At 45.0% G+C, this 19,337-nt stretch overlaps 1 protein-coding gene across 1 annotated transcript in view; it reads right to left on the bottom strand.

Moving 5' to 3' along the window:
* The window catches only part of WWOX (WW domain containing oxidoreductase), a 1,106,560-nt gene that overhangs the window by 742,717 nt on the left and 344,506 nt on the right, over nt 1–19,337 (bottom strand). Inside the window, exon 7 of the mRNA XM_029052831.2 lies at nt 2,063–2,248. Within this exon, the coding sequence (XP_028908664.1) occupies nt 2,063–2,248 (186 nt within the window). The remainder of the gene's footprint in view (nt 1–2,062; nt 2,249–19,337) is intronic.

Below are 19,337 nucleotides of genomic sequence, written 5' to 3'. Positions count from 1 at the left end.
AAATGGCATTCAGCACAGCTGCAGCTATTTCAAAACCACAGCCTTCACCACTACAGACTTTATTTTCATCCCACTAAATTTTAATTGTTATCTGAAAATATTTCACATCTGTTCAATTTAATAAGAGTCCTTAAGGTGCAGTACTCACAAACTCAACTTAGTGAGTCTAGGTAAGCAACCAAGAAACAGTGAAGCCTTAAGGGCGGCTAAAAAAGTTTGCCTTGAGGCAGTCGAGGATAATATTTTCTGCAAACATCGGAATTTATTTTTCCCCTAACAGGGGGTCTTGACTCCAACGAAGAGATTCAGCCAAAGTTTATGGAGGTAATTAGATATCAACGCTTCCATTTTACAACACAGTTTAAGGCCCAGGGTTCTCGGCTAGTCCAATAAGTAGTTTCACATAATAAGAGCCACTGGCTCCCACTAGCAACTTACTGCACTTGAAAAGCAATTAACAAAAGCAGTTCCCCCCTAAAATTATTTCTTCATTACGCTTTAATACAAAAACACCTGACCCGAGCAGTCAAGAGTAGTTATTCAATTACATCCTCTGTCCGTTAGCCTCAGTAGGCTGTCCATTAATCTTAACTCATCTAACTCAGCTCCCAAAATGCAGCTTTTCAAAACAAAAACGAGCATTTTTAGACCACGAATGTGTCCTCTATGGTTAAGAGTAAAAAAAAAAAAAATCAAAGATGGTATGTTAACGTCTATCTGAGAAAACAAACTTACAAAGGAAAGCAAGCAGCTGACAATTCAACATAATCTCCCATTAAATAACAGCTCATTTAAACACATCCCATTGTGCCCTCCACATCTGGCAGGTGATTGCAGATGGCAGATTTATGTCCACAGCTATTTCGCCTGCCCCACGGTAGCCTCGCGCACTTCGTAACAGGACTATTCTACCTTCTTTCACAAACCTAGTGTGATTCACAAAGATAAGGATGTCCAGATTTTGTTACCACCTAATTACTAGATGTTTCTTGTCTTTTAACAAAGGGGAGGATTATTACTTGCATTTTCCCTTACGTCCTTTCATTTCAGCCATCATAAATTTAAAATGGCAAAAGTAAATCTATCTGCGGTGTGTCAATTATACCATAAGCCCCTGTGTTTGGAAGTGATAAAGGTTTCAGAGTAACCCTTGGCTGGACTTTCTTTTCCAGGTCCCAAGGGTTACATTTAATAGATTCGTGATTAAAAAAAAAAAAAGCTTCATTCTGGGTCACTAAAACATTTCACAACTTAAAAAAAAAGACCCTTGCACATTGTTTTCTGCTGCTTTGCAGATGGCGACAGCACTCACCCACCAGAAATACACAAAGTAGAAACCTCCCTGACGTTCACCAAATCTGGCTTCACCTTGTAACTCTTTTGTCTTTTTAAGCTGCTTTTCTTTAATAAAATAGTTGTTGATGCAACTCTTGGAATAAACATGTTGAAAATTCAATGAAATTTTCAGATGCCATTTTAGTCAATTGAAAATCCTCCCTAATGGTAATAGAAAAGAGGCGCCATCTGATGTTTTAATTGAAATTTTAACCAAAAGAGGCATGGCCAGATTTCTAATATGTTCTAACTACAGTACTTCCCGTGCTACAATTACACAGCTAATGTCTGCATTGAATTCCCTAATTTCTCATTATAAAACAATTGGATTTCATCTAGCAGTCTTTAATTGCATTGTTTCTCCTGCTAGAATAACTGCACATTCTTCTTGGTAAGATGTTGAAGTTGCTGAATGACAAATCAATAAAGGTCATGCCATTCAAATGTAATCAATTATTCCATCTCCAAGCAAAATCAATGAGGGGCCTGAAGTGCAATGAAAACTCTGCATTCCTACAAACAGTGGCCAAAAAACTGCTATATAAATACATAAATATGTATGTGAACATATATGTATACACACAAACACATACACACACAAAGAACTTCCAAGGCTCACACCCCCCAACACTTATGAAGATTTGCTAATCACCATTAATTTCAGACAGAACTCTAAAAGATGAATTACTGTGAGAGAACTAAGCAAAACGTTCCCATTCGAACCCACCTATGAGATTCCGAGGAAACCATCACAACTCGTGCCGGAGACGAGGCACGCATCACATCTTGAAGAAGTTGGACGAGGTAAAAATGCCCCAAGTGATTCACCTGAAAGGTGGATTCTAAGCCATCTTCTGTGATAGTCCAAGGAAGAGCGAAACTGGCAGCATTACAGATCAGCACGTGCAGTGACCTTTCAACAAAATCAGAAAGAATATTGCCATTAGCCGGGTTGAAGCCACACAGAAGCTGACATAATGAACTGAATTTTCAAGGATGATGAACAACATCTTTTGATTTTGTATAAAATTCCAATTATATGTACGGTTAACAAACCAGCTTTTGATGGGGGAAAGAATGGCTTGTCATAAGAATGATCATTTTTAAAGAGTAAGCTAAAACCTTCATTTAATTCGAAAATGCCATTACCATTTCAATTTGAATCTTAGAGAAGATAAAACAATTGGGTCCACTATGTAACATTCTCCAAAGAATGTGCCACAGCTAGGTTCCTCATTTTCTTTTGCCTACAATGGGATTCTTTCCCCAAGTATTTCGTTAATTTTTTAATCCAGTTTGAATATTCTGAATTAATTCGTGTTTTAGAGTAGGAGAGGAAAACCTTCTATCCTTCCAAAGCATACCTATGAGTGTTGAAGTCCTAGTCCTTACATTTCAAGTGAAACAAATCTACACTTACCCATCAGAGGAGCAAATTTCTCCCCTCTAGTAGAAGTAGTAACAGTAGGAAAGATAATTATTGAACACCCACTGGGTGCAGTGCATTGTACTAAGCGCTCAGGAGAACAACAGAAGTATTAAACCCGTTCCCTACCCATGAGGAGTTTATGCTGTGATGGGGGAAGCAGCCATAAAAATCTTTACAAGTGGGATCGCCAGGATCGATGAACTGACTGGACGCTCAATCACACCTTTAGATGAAAAGTGCCGATGGAGGGCATAAACACATAAATTATAGAAGTGGCTGATGGGTTGATATGACTAGGTTTGGGGGTAGTTAACTAGGGAAAGCTTGCTGGAAGAGGTGGCATTTCAGGAGGCCCGTGACGGTAAGAAGAGCTGCGGGCTTTTGGATTAGAGTAGGGAGAGAGTTCCACGGTGACGGAACAGCTTGAAAGAAGGGAGGGAGGTGGAAGGGCAAGGTACAGCTCGGAGGTTGGCTTGGGAGAAGCCAAGAGAGCGAGCTGGAGAATAATGGTGAAGAGGGCTGATAGGTAGGATGGGGAGAATCGGTGGAGAGCCTTGAAGCCGATCGTGAGGAGCTTTTTCTGATGAGCAGGGAGAGGGGAAGCTAATGGAGGGATCTGAAGAGAGGGGAAATGCGAGCTGAGCCACGCTGCAAGATGATCCATGCAGCAGCACTTAGATCAGACGGGAGAAGCTGGAGGCAGGGAGACCGGTGAAGAGGCTGAGACAATAGTCCAGCCTCTACATGACGAGCACGTGGACCAAGACGATGGTAGTTTGGGTGGAGAGAAATGGACGGATGTGGGAAATTTTGTTTAACACGCATCAGTAGAATTTAGCGGTAGCTTGAATGTTTGGTTTTGAACCTACAACCTTCAGGTTTCATGACCGTCCACTCGTCCTGCTGTTGTGGGATGAGATTAACAATTCCATGTTGGCTTTGTCCTCATACCGCATGTAAATGTCAATCGGGCCGTCTTCTAGCCTTCACCTTCCCCACAGAAGAGTCCCGATCTTTTCAATCTCTCTTCATATAGAAGCCTATCCACTTCCCTAATCACCTTTACTCTAAGCCATACTTTTTCTACCTCTCTCATGTCCTCTCTAACATGAAGACACGAGCAACGCAAGCAGTATATTTCAGGTAGAGATGTGCAAAGCTTATACATAGTGGCAAATATGATTACTATTACTATTAATACCACTATTATTATTTCATTCAATCGTATTTACTGAGCGCTTACTATGTGCAGAGCACTGTACTAAGCGCTTGGAATATACAATTTGGCAACAGATAGAGACAATCCCTGCCCAATGATGGGCTCACAGTCTAAATCTACTATTACCACCACAACCATTAAAATTACTATTGGTAAAACTCTGTCTTCTGAGTTGTTTTCTACTTCTTGCCTTCCCCCATTGATTGGGTCACTGACTCAAATGACTCCGAAATCTCTTTTCTGAGTTAGGGCGGATCACTCATAGGTCAGTAAGGGTAGGCATTTAGGCATAACCTTGCACTTCCTCATACTTGAGTTCCTCTCCCACATTTCAATACATTCACTCCGCCTTACAATGTCTTCTGGCAAGCTGAAGCCCACCCCATGGCACCTCACAAATTAAATACTCCACTCCTTTTCCTGACAGGCTATATCCTGCAGTACCTAAAAAGCAATCTCCCACCTCCTCTAAAAATTTACCCTTCCATCTGTGGCTCTGACCCTATCCCTTCACACCTTATCAAAACTCTTGCTCCCTCCCTTCTCCCCTCCCTGACTCCCCTTCCTTCCCACTGCTTTCATACTTGCTCGTGAATTCCTCCCCCCTCACAAAACCCTCCCTTGACTTCATGGCACACTGCAGTCATCACCCCATCTCCATCCTACCATTCCTCTCCAAACTACTCGAGTGAGCTGCCTATATCTGCTGCCTCAATTTCCTCTCCTCCAATTCTCTCCTTGACTCCCTCCAAACTGGCCTCTGTCCCCTTCACTCTGTGGACACTGCCCTTTCTAAGGTCACCAGTGACTTCTTTCTTGCCAAATCTAATGGCCTCCTTAACCTCTCAGCCTCCTCCAACACAGATTTCCAAGAGCCACTTTTCCCTCGCCATCTAAACGGCTATCAAGCTGGTCCAGGCACTTTTCATATCCCCGCTTGACTACAGCATCATCCATCTCATTGAGGCAGAAGAGCAAGGAGATTAAGTACTCTCCTCTTCATCTTCTTCCCCCAACCTTTCCTTTTCCTAGTATTCCCCTCCATCTTCTCTTCCCTTTTCACACATGCCTCATGCCCTCTCTGTTCTCCATCCTCTTCTTTCCCTTTTTTTCCTTTTCCTCCCTTTCTCTTCCCCCTCCCCACTTTTTTCCTTCATGTCCCTCTTTGCCCGAACCTGAATAGCCCAACCTCTATGGCTTGTCTCCTGTGCTCACCAGGAAAAGCTGGTACCCTGGGTGGGGAGAAAAGGAGAATAGTAAGAGCCAAACCGAAGAGGAGAAATGAGAGACAAGGTGTGAAATGAAACACGTGCATAGAGCCTAAAATATTTACTATATATTCTTATAACAACACCCTTAAAATTCATCTGTATACCTTCATTCTTGTGCTAAAGTAGTAAGGAGACGGGGTCAGGAAAAAGTTTGTAGATTCTACCTATCTAAACGCCGGCAACCTGGCCCCAAACTATTATTTCCTCCTTCTGGACAGCAAAGCCGAAATGCTTTTCCCTACCCCCGAACTGACGTTAGGCCTTCAGGTCTGCCTGCAGTATCAGACCTTCTTCTCATGAATAGTTTAAGCTCTGATTAGATGATTAACAACTTAAACATTGGCCAGGCTGACATGTTGTTACAACCATCCGTTGTTTTAATTTTAGACTATCTTTTCTACCGCCCACTGACAGAGTAACTTATTCGATAGCACCCCGCTGACGAATAATCACCTATCTGACAGTGTCGACCTATGAAATAAAATGGTTTACATACATAGAACCAATTTATTGGCTGCAGAGCCAGTGGAGCACTTGCATGGGAGGTGAAGCAAGTGGGGTAAACTAGCTTTCTTTCACCAGATCATCTCTTTTAGTTGTGGCTAGGAAATCTCTGCTCTGGTTCCTCGCTATACACGTTTAGTCAGGGCATTCTTTACTAGATCTAATGAGGTTCAAAGCAAAAGGTTCATTTCTCTTGTTTTTATTGGGCAGTGACCTTAACACAAGAAGCAGCATGGCCTAGTGGATAGAGCACAGGCCTGGGAGTCAGAAGGACCGTGGTTCTCATCACAGCTCCACCACGTGTTGGCTATGGGACTCTGGGCAAGTCACTTCACGTCTCTGTGTCTCAGTTCCCTCATCTGTAAAATGGGGATTAAGATCCTGAGACCCATGAGGGATGTAGACTGTGGACTTGTATCGACTCCAGCGTTTAGTAGAGTGTCTGGCACATAGTAAGCCCTTAGCAAATATAAATACCATTTAAATTTAAAAAACCCACAAGATTCAGCATCTCAAAATCTGAGAACATGACTCACAATAACCACAGTGTCCTTATTATTACCTTGTTCTGCTGACTTAAATGGCAAAGACAAACTGCACAAAAAAAAGCAACAGGATACAAGAGACCGCGGCCCAGTGGCATTAATCTGCATAAGATCCTGGAATCTCTCTTCTTAGACCAAATTGTAAACTCCTTCATTAAAGGCAATTATACATTACCAGAAGGAAAATATATACCCAATATTTAAAACCTGTCACCTCTATTAATTAAAAGAAGAGTCTGGAATATAAAACTACAAACTGTTCTTACTTTTTAATTGTAAAGACATTTAATTGGCTTGAACAAAGGGGAAAAATTATTTTTGCCTCCTTTTAATGAGGTGTGTATTATTCAAAGGCATCTTCTGCTAAGTTTTTACAAAAAGCCATCACAAGTCAAATGACTCTAAAATGATGAATATTTACAGCATATCAAAAGGAATGTTCAAACTACAAAGGAAAGTTAGAAATGAAAACAGTCACTTTTGAAATCAAATGCCACTGCTCAGCACATTCAGCAGCCTGTTCACATTGCCTCTTTCGGCGCGGTCTAAGGCCCTAGATGGGGATGGAAAATGACGCCTTCTGTTTGTTGACAGAACAAAAATGGCCCAGGCAGCAGATAGGAGTCTTCCCATGGTCCCTCAACTACGTTTAAGGAAGAAAGCCTTGGAGGGGGCAAGCTATAATCCCATGTAGGCAACATGAAAACCCAATGTTCGGTAGCAAATTTTTCAAGACCCGTGACAGTGCAGCCTTTCTTTCATGCCTAGGGAAGCTCCCAACAGAGGGAATCTGGTCTACAGTTCATCAATTAATGAGGAGCTAGTCCCCAGCTAGAATGAGAGCTTCATGTGGGACAGGGACCCCGTCTGAACAGTCTATTTGTTACTCTCCCAGTGCTTAGCACAGGACCAAGAATGTAGATAGATAGCACTTAATGAATACCAGAACTAATGTCGGTTTGGCCAAAATGACTCGGTTGTGTTCTTTCTTACATTTCCCATCTACACGGGTATTCAATCTTATTTACTGAGCACTTACTGTGTGCCGAGCACTGTATCAAGCACTTGGGTGAGTACAATACAGCAATAAACAGACACATTTTCTGCCCCCAACGAGCTTACAGTCTAGAGGACAAGCCGATGCTTGAATGTACACATTCCATTTTGGATGAAAAGAAAAACATGGTTTTTGATCTTATTCTGGGGCTGAAGCAAAGGGATACATTTTTCAAAAGCTACAGCTTTTCAAATGTATGATGTCTTTCTGAGTTGAAGTGGATTTATTCAGGGAAAATCTCGCAGAATATTTAGAAAAATGTATCCTTATGGTTCTTTAAAATGTCTTCTACCACTTAACCCACTAACAAATGATGTAAGGCTCTCTACTAGTGTAAGGAATGTCCTGGGATTGAAATAAAAGCAAGTCTTCCACAAAATGTAATCACTGCTGCCTATCAATCTGTAAGAGAGAGCTAAAGTAGACTACTTTGGAACTGCACAAAGTTATAGAAAATGATTTGACCTCGGCCCAAATTGAACGACATATGTTGGATTTGAAGGTAAAAACCAGTAAAGACGGCCACTATTTTGAGGTGACCTTATAGATTTTTCCAAGTACTTTCTGCATATTTAAAAAGGTGGCATGTTTTAGAATATAAACTGCCAGGGGACAGAGACCACAACTTTTTCGACTAACACGATCAAGATTGCTCAGTGTAATCTGCCCACATCTGCCCTCCCAGAGTTATGGTTGGGCTCGGCAAAGTCTAACCAGCTTCCGTGATGGGGTCGGCAACTTTCCGTGCAGAAGAGCCAAACGGAATGCAACCTCTGAGCAGCTGGTCCCCAAAGAGCCAATCACAAAATTTATGGGCCCCACCACCTGACATCATTATGCCATGCTGCATCCAGAGCACTGTGATGACATTCTCATGCCGAGTGGCTGCTTCACAGTAACAGCTGGTGCTCTCAGCGGGGAAAGAAAAGGGAGAGGAGAGGAAGAGAAAAAAAAGTGGAGGAAGAGAAAAAAGAGTGGAGGAAGAGGGTGGAGAACGGGGAGGTGGGGGGAGAGGAGAGGTTTTAATGCGGGTTCGGCCACTTGCTTGCTGTGCGATCTTTGGCAAATCACTAGCTTCTCTGGGCCTAAATTTCCTCATCTGTAAAATGGGGATTAAGTACCTGTTCTCCCTCCTCATTAAAAATAATAATTATGGTATTTGTTAAGCACTTACTATGTGCAGAGCACTGTTCTAAACGCTGGGGTAGATACAGGGTAATCAGATTGTCCCACGTGGGGCTCACATTTTTTAATCTCCATTTTTACAGATGAGGTAACTGAGGCACAGAAGTTAAGTGACTTGCCCAAGGTCACACAGCAGACAAGTGGTGGAGCTGGGATTAGAACCCACGACCTCTGACTTCCAAGCCTGGGCTCTTTCCACTAAGCCACGCTGCTTCTCATTAGACTGTGAGTCCCCTGTGGGACGGGGACTGTGTCCTATCTTGTATCTATCCCAGAGCTTAGAACAGTGCTTGGCACATAGTAAGGGTTGAACGAATTTAGAAGCAGCGAGGCCTAGTAGATAGATCACGGGCCAGGGAGTCAGAAAGGCTTGGTTTCTAGTCCCGGCTCCGGCACTTGTCTGCTGTGTGACCTTGGGCACGTCACTTCACTTCTCTGTGCCTCAGTTCCCTCGTCTGTAAAATGGGGATTGAGACTGTGAGCCCCATGGGGAACAGGGGCTGTGTCCAACCCGATTTGCTTGTATCCACCTCAGCATTTACTACAGTGTCTGATGCTTAGTAAGTGCTTAAAAAATGGCATAATTATTATTATTAGCAATGGACTGGCCCTGGCAGAAGTTGTCATACTCCTTCCCCACCTCTTCTCACTCCAGGGATGCGTGATGACAATCGACGCCCACAGTGATGGACATGGGTAGCAGTGATGCAACCTTTCCCTTGCCATCCTGACCCACCAGTGGAGTCAGTCAGTCGTATTTGTTGAGCACTCACTGTGTGCAGAGCACTGTACTAAAGGCTCGAGAAGCAGTATAGTTTAGTGGAAAGAGCCCGGGCTTGGGAGTCAGAGGTCGTGGGTTCTAATCCCAGCCCCGCCCCTTGTCAGCCATGACACCTTGGGCAACCCACTTAACTTCTCTGTGCCTCAGTTACCTCATCTGTAAAATGGGGATGAAGACTGTGAGCCCCACATGGGACAACCTCAGTTACCCTGTATCTACCCCAGTGCTTAGAACAGTTCTTGGCATGCAGTAAGCACTGAATAAATACTATAATTATTACTATTATTATTATTCTCTGTGCCTCAGTTGCCTCATCTGTGAAATGAAGATTAAGATGTGAGCCCCACGTGGGGCAACCTGATTACCTTGTATCTACCCCAGCACTTAGAACAGTGCTTGGCACATAGTAAGCGCTTAACAAATAACATCATTATTATCGGGAGAGTACAACACAACAACGAACAGACACGTTCCCTGCCCACATTGAGCTTACAGCGTAGAGGGGGAGGACAGGACTCCTTGGCAAGTGGGTCCCGCTCGCCCCAGCTCCCCTGTCCCCAGGGCCAGAGGCAGGTTTTAGCTATGCTCTTCCAGGATTAGGGGTGGAAGTCGGGCTTCCTAGGGCCGTCTGATGGGCACGATGGAGTCCAGCCTCCTGATGTGGCTTTAAGGTAAATTGTGTCTGCAGTGCGTGCGTAACAGCCACTCCACATCCCCAAACCCTTCGCCAGAAACCCTGCTCGAAGGCCACATCTGGCTCTGACAAGAGCCAGATATAACTCTATAGCCATGGGCTGCCCATCTCTAGTCTGCTGGAAGAGGCGAGGTTCTGGAATCAGACCAAGTGGATTCTAGGCCCACTTCTCTATCATCACCATCATCATCATTTTAGTATTTGTAACACTGGGGTAGACGCAAATGAATCACATTCGACACAGTCCCTGTCCCACATGGGGCTCACAGTCGAAGTAGGAAGGGGGAACATATGGGGTGATGGCTGCTAGATTAGCCATCAGTGGAGGAATAATAATAATAGTAATAATAATGATGGTATTTGTTAAGCACTATGTCCCGAGCACTGTTCTAAGAGCTGGGGTAGATACAAGGTAATCGGGTTCTCCCACGTGGGGCTCACAGTCTTAATCCCCATTTTAAAGATGAGGTAAGTGAGGCATCAGACCATTAGAAAGGTCTAATAATAATGGTTAATAATGGTTAACGGTTAATATTTATTAACCATTAGAAAGGTTGCGGATTAGGGCAGAAGACAGGACGTTCTGGAGAAAGTATATCCTTGGAGTCACTGTGAATTGGAAATGACTCGACGGCACTTAATAATGATAAACTGAGGCACAGAGAATTTAAGTGACTTGCCCCAAGTAGCAGAGCTGACAAGCGGGGGAGCCGGGATTAGAACCCACGACCCCTGACTCCCAAGGTTTCTGACGGAAGAATCAGCTGGGCAATTCAATGAAGTGGACTGACCCGTCAGGAATATTGAAAAATAACTAGCTCTTGTGGGTGGAGAAGACCACAAAAGTTACTAAGCTTCTGGTGCTTCTGCTTTGACCATAAATACCAAAAAAAACCTATGTGGAAACTCGATAGTGAGCTGCATGTCTACTCTCTCCCTGCACTCTCTGCCCTAGAAGGAACAGGATGAGCAAGGACATATCTGGGAATCTGGGATAACTGGGATGTGACGTATTTGACACATCTCTTTTGGAACCCCTTTCCAGTAGGTCTGGTCACCTGGGTCAGGGCCAAAGAAGGACAGGCTTAGGTCTGTTCCACACACTGTGTCCATTTTGTTGTTCTGCAACTAAACAGTTGCCCATGAGGGATACTTTGCAAATCAGTCGGTCAATTGAATTTATGGGGCACGCACTGTGTTCGGAGCACTGAGCTAAGCACTTGGGAGAGTAGAATGTAACGACAGACACAGATAAACTAAAGCAGGAATGCTTGCTTTAGTTTCCAGGAAAATCACAGGGCGCCTTGGACATGTGTTATCAAGGGCTCATTGGCATTGGATGGGTGGGAAAATAACTACTCCATTCTTACCGTTCTTTAGGAAACCGAAATGTTTACTGGAAGCCATTGCAAATTTATTCCAAAGAACTAGAATGCTAGAGAAATAGTAGTAGAGAAGTAGAGAAGTGGTAAAGAAAGTCTTAGACAATGCAAACTGCTTGAAGCAAGCTTCAGGTGCCTTCAGCCTTCTGGAATTTCACCCAATAGTATTTCAATTGCTTTAATAATGATAATAATAATAGTAATAATAGTATTTGTTAAGCGCTTACTATGGGCCAAGCACTGTTCTAAGCGCTGGGGGAGATACGAGGTAATCAGGTCGTTCCACGTGGGGTTCACAGTCTTAATCCCCATTTGACAGATGAGGTGACTGAGGCACAGAGAAGTTAAGTGAAATGCCCAAAGTCACACAGCTGACAAGTGGCGGGGTGGGGATTAGAACCCACGACCTCTGACTCCCAAGCCCGGGCTCTTTCCACTAAGCCACGCTGCTTTCTAACCACTTTCCCCTTATAACCTCTTATTCACCACTGAACTGATGGTTGACTCTTTCTTTTTTGGGATTAAATGGGAGTTTGCAGAACACAACTACCACGGTGTAAGAGGAGTCCCTGCATTAACACTAAGGAAAGAACCAACTCGCAGAATTCTCCGATATAAAAATGAAGACACGTGGTATTAGTACAACATTTTTCTTCTAAAGAAAATGTCTGTCAAGACAAAATGTGGACCGAAGGAATTCAATAAAGGGCAACCACCTGAGATGCATCCAAAATATGAAATGTATTCAATAGAAGAAAGATGAAAGTCATTCAGGTAGATTTATCCCAGGAGCCATGTGGGACAGGGGCTGTGTCTGACCCAATTAGTTGCGTCTACCCCAGCGCTCAGTACATAGGGAGCATTTTACAAATAAATACCACAATTAATTAAATTATCATGTTAAAAAAAAGAGAGGGGCTTGTCGTCTGTGTTTTAGGATATCGGTGAAAAGACCGATGTAGTCCCCAGAGTGAGCCAGTATCAACTGCCCTGCAGTGAAATGTGAGAACTGTTATTTCATTTATTGTCTACCACCCATAAAAATGCATTATTAAGTGTGAGTTGGATGCATCACCTCCTTCAGTATAGCTGGAAGCCAAGGGGGTCGGAGAAAGGAACAGGTCAGAGGAAGGGGATTAAGGGACAGAAAGGTTAAAGGGAAGGCCCAGGAATAGAATCAAGAACACAACAGAGAAAAAGATGTCTCACATGTAATGGGAGCTTGAAAAAATTAACCGCCACGAAGCTGGTCCAAGCCCTTGTCAAATCCTCTCTCTACTGCATCAGCCTCCTCGCTGATCCCTCTGCCTCCAGATTCTCGCCCTTCTCTGTCCGTATTTCACTGTACTGCCCAGATCATCTTCCTAAAAATTGTTCTGTGCACATCCCCCCCATCCTCAAAATCCTCCAATGGCTGTCCATCCATCTCCACAACGGAAACCCCCTTTAAGGCACCCAATTAGTTCTCCACCTCCTAACTCACCTCACTGATTTGCTATTACAATCCAGCCTTCACACTTCACTCCCCGAATACCAGCCTAGTCACTGTGTCTTGCTCGCACGCTCTCTCCCTCTCTCGCCCTTGCACATGTCCTCCCTCCTGCCTGGAATTCCCTCCCTCTTCTTAGCAGACATATCACAACTCTCCCTATCTTAGTTCAGAGAAGATGGAAAATGGGAATTGGGTATCTGCTGTGAAATCACAGCTAGGTTCTAAACTGGCTTGGAGAGAGATGCATGCTTGGAGAAGCAGCGTGGCTCAGTGGAAAGAGCATGGGCTTTGGAGTCAGGGCTCATGAGTTCGAATCCCAGCTCTGCCACTTGTCGGCTGTGTGACTGTGGGCGAGTCACTTAACTTCTCTGTGCCTCATTTCCCTCATCTGTAAAATGGGGATTAAGACTGTGAGCCCCACGTGGGACAACCTGATTCCCCTATGTCTACCCCAGAGCTTAGAACAGTGCTCGGCACATAGTAAGTGCTTAACAAATACCAACATTAATTAGAGAGGGAAGGGCGGGGAAGGGCGGGGCAGGGCAGGGCAGGGCAAGGAACCGAAGGGCAGGGCAGGGCAGGGCAGGGCAGGGCAGGGCAGGGCAGGGCAGGGCAGGGCAGGGCAGGGCAGGGCAGGGCAGGGCAGGGCAGGGCAGGGAAGGGAAGGGAAGGGAAGGGAAGGGAAGGGAAGGGAAGGGAAACCCTTGTCCACCCAAACCCTTATTTATAAATAAAATTTTATTTGTTAACCCAAACTGAATTGAAGAGCCCCAAAAACCCAACCACCCTTAATATAAAATGGGGAAAAGAAAATAATCCAAACAAATTACCAAGAGCACAGCCCAACACTCTACATTCCCTGTGGATCACAAGGAATTTTTCATTTCATGCATCATTTACAACTTCTTACAGGGAATTCCACAAAGTCAGTACATGTCCTGAACACAAACTACTTCTTCTCTTCATGGCTATGACCTTCATTTTGTTTGAATACCACATCACATATACCCTGGCATCAAATATAACCGGCTATCTTTAACCTTTGGGCATTTGCTATTTACCCTCCCTTCAGGCCCAAAGCACTTACGTACATATAAATAAATTATACATTACAATTTGTTTATATTTGTTAGTGTTTGTTTCCCCCTCTAGACTGTAAGCTTGTTGTGGGCAGGGCACACATCTACCAGCTATGTTGCGCCGTACTCTCCCAACTGCTTAGTACAGTGCTCTGCACACAGTAAGTGTTCAATGCAATCCATTGATTGATCTTTGAGTCTAAGGAAAGGAAAAAGCAATCATCCAATGCTTTGTAGAAAATAAAAAACTTTCTCTGCTAATTGCATTAATTTTGTGATTGATCAGTAAGATATTTGCAGACGAACATACATATAGGTATATAAAGTCATCTTTTCTATTAGCAGATGATACTATTGACAGTGAATTTTTCCCATAGGTGTAGTTGTGACTGAAAAGGCCTATCCAGAACTGACCATCCCTCCCACACTGTACACAAACAAAGCCTCCATGGTGCTGTGGCAACATTTTCGCTTATGGCAGGCAATATCTGATGCCATTTTCGTTTTTGCTTTTCAGTCTCAAGATGCTTCTTCATGAAAAGGGACACCATTTTCCTTGATTTCAGCACAGAACGCTGGTCTGTATGTCACCTGTTTCCTGGTCTTCACCTGAACGCTATATTCCCGGAGGCTGTGCTTTACGGCAACCTTGCAGTGTTTCCTTTGTCATTCTTCAGGTCTCCCCGTTACAGCAATATAGAGCTCAGGTACTGTCATTTGTTCTACACGCGTGATCCAGCCAGAGGAGATGCCTCGATGCCCATTGCTTCGATGCTGACTGCCCAAATTCATTCCCGGACCTTGGCTGCTTGGGATACTGCCTTGCTACTTGAGTATGTCAGGTAGTAATAATAATGATGGCATTTGTTTAGCGCTTACTATAAAACAAGCACTGTTCTAAGCACCGGGGTAGATACAGGATCATCAGGTTGGACACAGTCCCTGTCCCACATGGGACTCACAGTCGCAATCCCCGTTTTACAGACGAGGTCACCGAGGTACAGAAAAAAGAAGTGACTTGCCAACAAGCGGAAGAGCTGGGATTAGAACCTACATCTTTCTGACTCCCAGGCCTGTGCTCTTAGCCAATGGAAACGCTCAAGAAGTTGGATGTGGCAACTGAGGTGGGTGGAGGATTTGCAATTATACGGGAGGCTGGAAGGCACTATGGCTTTGGAGATGGCCTATTTGGTCAAAAGTTGGATAGAGTGTCGTCACCTATTCTCCCTCAGACAGCCTCCCAAGGGACACGCTGGCCTCCTTGATTCCGCTTTCCACTTGTTCATCTACCGTTGCAATCACCATTGGACAGCACACTGTCTAGACAGTGAAACGTTACGAGGGAATTCAGGGCTGTGCCAATTTTGGGTTGAGTGTAGTGTTCCCCAGTGTGGATGGGAACGTTACTTAGGTATGCTTGAGCCTTATCTGGTTTAACTGCTGGGCTGACTCGGCATAGCAATTCATGATCATCAACGTGTCTTAAGCATGTACCTCTTGAGGCATAGTTATCTACAAATGGCACTCCAGAATTCTGATGACGTCAGTTGGAAGTAAGCCGAAGGAGAGTTCACCCAGGCTCCCCTGGGACGGCGGTACCTAGGTGTCGGCCCCCGCCGTGGGGGAAAAAAAAAATCCAGTGAGGCAAAACATCTCACCTTCAAAGTTAGTATCTGTCTGGTATCTTCCTTTCATACAATCGCTCCTTCTATCCTGCCTGGATTACTGCATCAGCCTCCTATCTCTCCCCATTCCACTGCATAGTTCACTCTGCTGCCCGGATCATTTTTCTATAGCAACGTTCAGGATATATCACCCCACTCCTCAAAAAACTCCAGTGGTTGCCCATCCACCTCTGCGTCAAACAAAAACTCCTCAGCAATGGCTTTAAAGCAGTCCATCACCTTGCCCCCTCCTACCTCACCTCCTTACTCTCCTACTACAACCCAGCCTGCACACTTCATTCCCCTACTGCTCACCTTCTCACTGAGCCTCAACCTCGTCTACCTCGCCGCCGACCCCTCGCCCACATCTTGCCTCTGGCCTGGAACGCCCTTCCTCCTCAAATCCGACAGATGATTACGCTCCCCTCCTTCAAAGCCTTATTGAAGGCACGTCTCCTCCAAGAGGGCTTCCCTGATTAAGCCTCTTTTCCCCATCTCCCACTCCCTTCTGCATTGCCCTGACTTGCTCCCTTTGTTCTTCCCCCGTCCCAGCCTCACAGCACTTAAGTTCATATCTGTAATAATAAAAATTAATCATAATTATGTTATTTGTGAAGCCCTTACTATGTGCCAGGCACTGTACTAAGCGCTGGGGTGGATGCAAGCAAATCGAGTTGGACACGGCCCCTGTCCTACAAGGGGCTCACCCTCTTAATCCTCATTTTACAGATGGAGTAACTGAGGCACAGAGAAGTGAAGTGACTTGTCCAAGCTCACCCAGCAGACAGGTGGCAGAGCTGGGATTAGAACCCATGACCCTCTGATTCCAGGCCCAGGCTCTATCCACTGTACCATGCTGCTTCTCAATATATCTATTTCCATTAACGTCTAGACTGTAGACTGTAAGCATGTTGTGGGCAGGGAATGTGTCTGTTTATTATTGTGTTGTCCTCCCCCAAGCGCTTAGTACAGTGCTCTGCACACAGTAAGCGCTCAATAAATACGACTGAGTGAATGAATGAATGAAAAGCATTGGCATCTATTTACCTATTGGGATGGTATTGATGCCCGTCTACTTGTTTCATTTTGTTGTCTGTCTCCCCCTTCTAGACTGTGAGCCCATTGTTGGATAGGGCTTGTCTCTTTCTGTTGCCGAATCGTACTTTCCAAGCGCTTAATACAGTGCTCTGCACACAGTAAGCGCTCAATAAATACCACTGAATGGATTTTCTTCTGCTTTCTCACTCTCCTCCTTGCTTGTTCCTTCTGGTCCCCAAGACTGGGGACTGAATCAGCAACTGACTAGAGCGAAGCAGCATGGCTTAGTGGAAAGAGCTCGGGCTTGGGAGTCAGAGGTGGTGAGTTCTCCTCCTGCTTCTGCCACTTGCCAGCTGTGTGACTTTGGGCAACTCACTTCATTTCTTTGGGCCTCAGTTCCCTCATCTGGAAATTGGGGATGAAGACTGTGAGCCCTACGTGGGACAACCTGATCACCTTGTATTTACCCCAGCACTTAGAACAGTGCTTGGCACTGAGTAAGCACTTAATAAATGCCATTATTATCATTATTATCATTATTATTATTCTTCACTCCGCTGCCCGGCTCATTTTCCTGCAGAAACGATCTGGGCATGTCACTCCCCTTCTTAAACAACTCCAGTGGTTGCCTATCAACCTCCGCTCCAAACAAAAACTCCTCACTCTAGGCTTCAAGGCTCTCCATCACCTTGCCCCTTCCTACCTCTCCTCCCTTCTCTCTTTCTACCGCCCACCCCACACGCTCCGCTCCTCTGCCGCCCACCTCCTCACCATCCCTCGGTCTCGCCTATCCCGCCGTCGACCCCTGGGTCACGTCCTCCCGCGGTCCTGGAACGCCCTCCCTCCTCACCTCCGCCAAACTGATTCTCTTTCCCTCTTCAAAACCCTACTTAAAACTCACCTCCTCCAAGAGGCGTTCCCAGACTGAGCTCCTCTTCCCCCTCTACTCCCTCTGCCATCCCCCCTTTACCTCTCCGCAGCTTAACCCTCTTTTTCCCCTTTTCCCTCTGCTCCTCCACCTCTCCCTTCCCATCCCCACAGCACTGTACTCGTCCGCTCAACTGTATATATTTTCGTTACCCTATTTATTTTGTTAATGAATTGTACATCGCCTTCATTCTATTTAGTTGCCATTGTTTTTACGAGATGTTCTTCCCCTTGACTCTATTTATTGCCATTGTTCTTGTCTGTCCGTCTCGCCCGATTAGACCGTAAGCCCGTCAAACGGCAGGGACTGTCTCTATCTGTTGCCGACTTGTTCATCCCAAGCGCTTTGTACAGTGCTCTGCACATAGTAAGCGCTCAATAAATACTATTGAATGAATGAATGAATTATTATTAGGGGTCAGCTCCCACTTAACATGCCTGGCCCACCCTCTTCAGCAGGTGGCAGCAGAGACTAAGGGACTCTCCATGGGGCAGCTTCATAGGTCTTTTATAATACTAATAATAGTGATGGTATTCGTTAAGCGCTTACTATGTGCCAAGCACTGTTCTGCTCCAGGAACTTTAGTAGAATTAGTATTCATTGAGCGCTCACTAGTCACAACACGCTATACTAAGCCTTTTCAAAACAAAGAAGTGGCATGGCCTCGACCCATTCCCAAAGGGGAGGCAGACATAAAAATATTTACAAATCGAGTAGTCAAGATAAAAAACAAAATCGAATGTGCACCTGAATAAACGAATACACAGAAGTCCTGAAGGTGAGTATGCATAAGTTCATAAATGCTAGAAATGGCCGACAGAGCGACGTGACCGAAGGTGCTGGGAATTCATCAGGAAAGATCTGTTGGTAAGGCGGGATTTTGCTAAAGCTTTAAATGTAAGGAGAGCTTTGGTCTGTCAGATTCATTCAATCCTATTTATTGAGAGCTTGCTGTGTACAGAGCATGGTACTAAGCGCTTAGATTCAGGGAGGGAGTTCCAAGCAGGGGGAAGAGTATGCATAGGTGAGAGGATGGGGGCAGAAGAGGTGGGAGCAAAGTCCAGCTGGAAGGTGAGCATGGGAGGAATTGAGTGAGAGGGTTGGAGAGAAGCGGTTGGGCAAGTGGGTGGGGTTTTGAAGCCGACTATGAGGAGTTGTTTTTTGAAGAGGGACCCAGGATGGCAGTGAAGGGTTTTGAGGAGAGGGAAGAAGTGGTCGAGCAGTACCTCAAGAAGATTATCCGCCAAACGGCGCAGAGCACAGACTGGAGAGAAGAGAGGCCGGCTGCAGGGAGACCAGCGAGGAGCTGATGCAACAGTCTAGCTGCAGTAGGACCGAGCCAGCACCGAGGTGGTAGCTATCTGGGTGGAGAGAAAGGGGCAGCTCTGGGAGATGTTGGGTAGGAAGATTGGATAGGATTTCGCAGTAGAATGAATGTGAGAGTTGAAGGACAGTGAGGAGTCGAGGATGACAGAGAGGTTGTAGGCTTCTGAAACAGGAACAATGAGGCTGTTACTGATTGGGATGGGAGATTTATGAGGCACGAGTTTATGGGACAGAAGAATAACTCTTTTATACATATTGAGTTTGAGGTGCCAGCGGGACATTAAAGTGGAGATATTCTGGAGGCAAGAGAGATGCAAGATTGCAGGTTAGATTAGAGAATGGGGATGGAGAGGTAGATTTGGGTGTCACCCCCATCTCACCGAGGTGCTAGGCATAGACCAAGAAGTC

The sequence above is a fragment of the Ornithorhynchus anatinus genome, chromosome X2, assembly GCF_004115215.2.
Source record: "Ornithorhynchus anatinus isolate Pmale09 chromosome X2, mOrnAna1.pri.v4, whole genome shotgun sequence".
NCBI classification, from domain to species: domain Eukaryota; kingdom Metazoa; phylum Chordata; class Mammalia; order Monotremata; family Ornithorhynchidae; genus Ornithorhynchus; species Ornithorhynchus anatinus.
Note: the sequence above shows the minus strand (reverse complement) of the source record. Positions and strands in the feature narration are given on the sequence as shown.